At 54.2% G+C, this 1,594-nt stretch overlaps 1 protein-coding gene across 1 annotated transcript; it reads left to right on the top strand.

Annotated features, from left to right (window-relative positions):
• Window positions 1-1,128: 1,128 nt before the first annotated feature.
• Window positions 1,129-1,365, top strand: CGCA056_v007148 (uncharacterized protein; the record flags this gene model as incomplete). The annotated part of the gene is made up of 1 exon (XM_037322397.1): window positions 1,129-1,365. The coding sequence occupies one exon, from the start codon at window positions 1,129-1,131 to the stop codon at window positions 1,363-1,365; it is 237 nt and encodes a 78-aa protein (XP_037178818.1).
• Window positions 1,366-1,594: the final 229 nt, after the last annotated feature.

The raw sequence follows: 1,594 nt of genomic DNA, 5'->3' as shown, positions 1-1,594 counted from the left end.
AAGGAACGCTCCACTCTACCACCGCCTTACTAACGCAGTAGCCGGCACGTACTCTTACCTTAGCGCCTAGCAAAGTGGAAAGACACCGGTTCGGGGCTCCTGGTTGCGACTGGCTGAGAAGAGCAAGCATCGAATTTCCAACCTACCATCCGGTGGCCCAGAGCCCTGGCTGGTGGAGGCTACCTGAGTCGCAGGTACATGATCACACGCAGCAAACACGCAGCTGAGGCAGGTATCTGCTCCGCCAAGGGGGCAACACTGCAATGGCAATGGCACTGGCACTGTATTCGCAGGTAACTGACATCCACCAGGTCGGACAAGTACCTTCATGTCTCCCTGGAGCAGAGCAGCATCGGAGGACGCTCTCACTCTCGCCTGCAGCGAAGCACCAACCTACGGATACGGTACTTTACCTCAGTTTGCTTGACTTTGGATGCAAGAGCCACGGTAGACGAGAAGGTAGGTAGGTTGCTTGCCTTTCGGCGTTGAGACGCTACACGTCATGTGTGTTGGTATGAATACCATCGACATTATGAACTCTGGCGGGGGAATGCCCCCCAGCAGCCAGTCATCACCACCACCACTTACACGCCATTGCATACCTACTTATTTACCAGCTCAAAGAGGCATTGAAGCACGCCTTGCTTTGCTTTGCAGGTACGCCACCGAGCGAAGGAGGGGCAAATCATCTACACTTCGGAAAGGCCTGCTGTTGACTTTTACCCACAGACAGTAAGCCCGGGGTGGTGACGGAAGGCCTTCTCCAGACTTTTCTCGTACGGCGAGTTCGTGATGAGCATCCAATTCCAGATGCAATGCACCGCACATAGGATGACGGGGCCCCCGCGCAGGGTTTGCTGATGAGAGCCAGAAAGCGAGGTGCCAGAGCTCACTGCGACAGACCAGCTGCAGAATATGTACGCAAAATGTACCTCGATCGAGTGCAACAGGTGCAGCCTGACCGGGGTCAGCGAGTTGTACTATGTACTGCGAGACCCCCGGCCGGCGTGTCATTCTCGAGCACGGTCCCCTCGCCAAACTCTCATTGGGTCTGGGTTGACACGGTTCGACGACCAAAAAGCGACTTGACGGCCGCTGTGAGAAGAAACGACGGCGAGAAGAAGCAAGATGACTGCTGAGAAATCGAAAGAAAGGGCATCCGTACGACAGGAGGCGAGAAACGGAAAAAATCCAGAGTCCATGCCCGAGCAAGGTTGGCTGTCGTTGGTGTTGGTCACTTACCAAAGTTGGCTCATCAGCCCTGTCTGGCTCTGTGGCTGTGGCTGTCAATCAAGCAGCTCATGCAAAGGTAAAGTGCACACAGCAAAGACAGACACACAGGCCATTTCCATTTTCACTAAATGAAGATGATGATGGTACAGAGACGAAGTGACGCAGATGAAAATCCAATCAGAACCAGCCAGGACCGGCCCCGGTTTTCCTGCCTATTGTCTCCTTCTTGAATGACTATCACCGACATGGCACGTAATCGACTGCGGCGCACTACCGGCGGATGGATAGGTTTATGTGGTTTATTCTGACGGATACGGAGTACCTTGCGGAGAGTATCATCGCCGCCCCCCGTTGACATATT

The sequence above is a fragment of the Colletotrichum aenigma genome (assembly GCF_013390185.1).
Source record: "Colletotrichum aenigma strain Cg56 chromosome Unknown KSG_Cg56_contig04, whole genome shotgun sequence".
Classification (NCBI taxonomy): Eukaryota; Fungi; Ascomycota; class Sordariomycetes; order Glomerellales; family Glomerellaceae; genus Colletotrichum; species Colletotrichum aenigma.
This window is presented reverse-complemented; position numbering and strand designations above follow the sequence as displayed.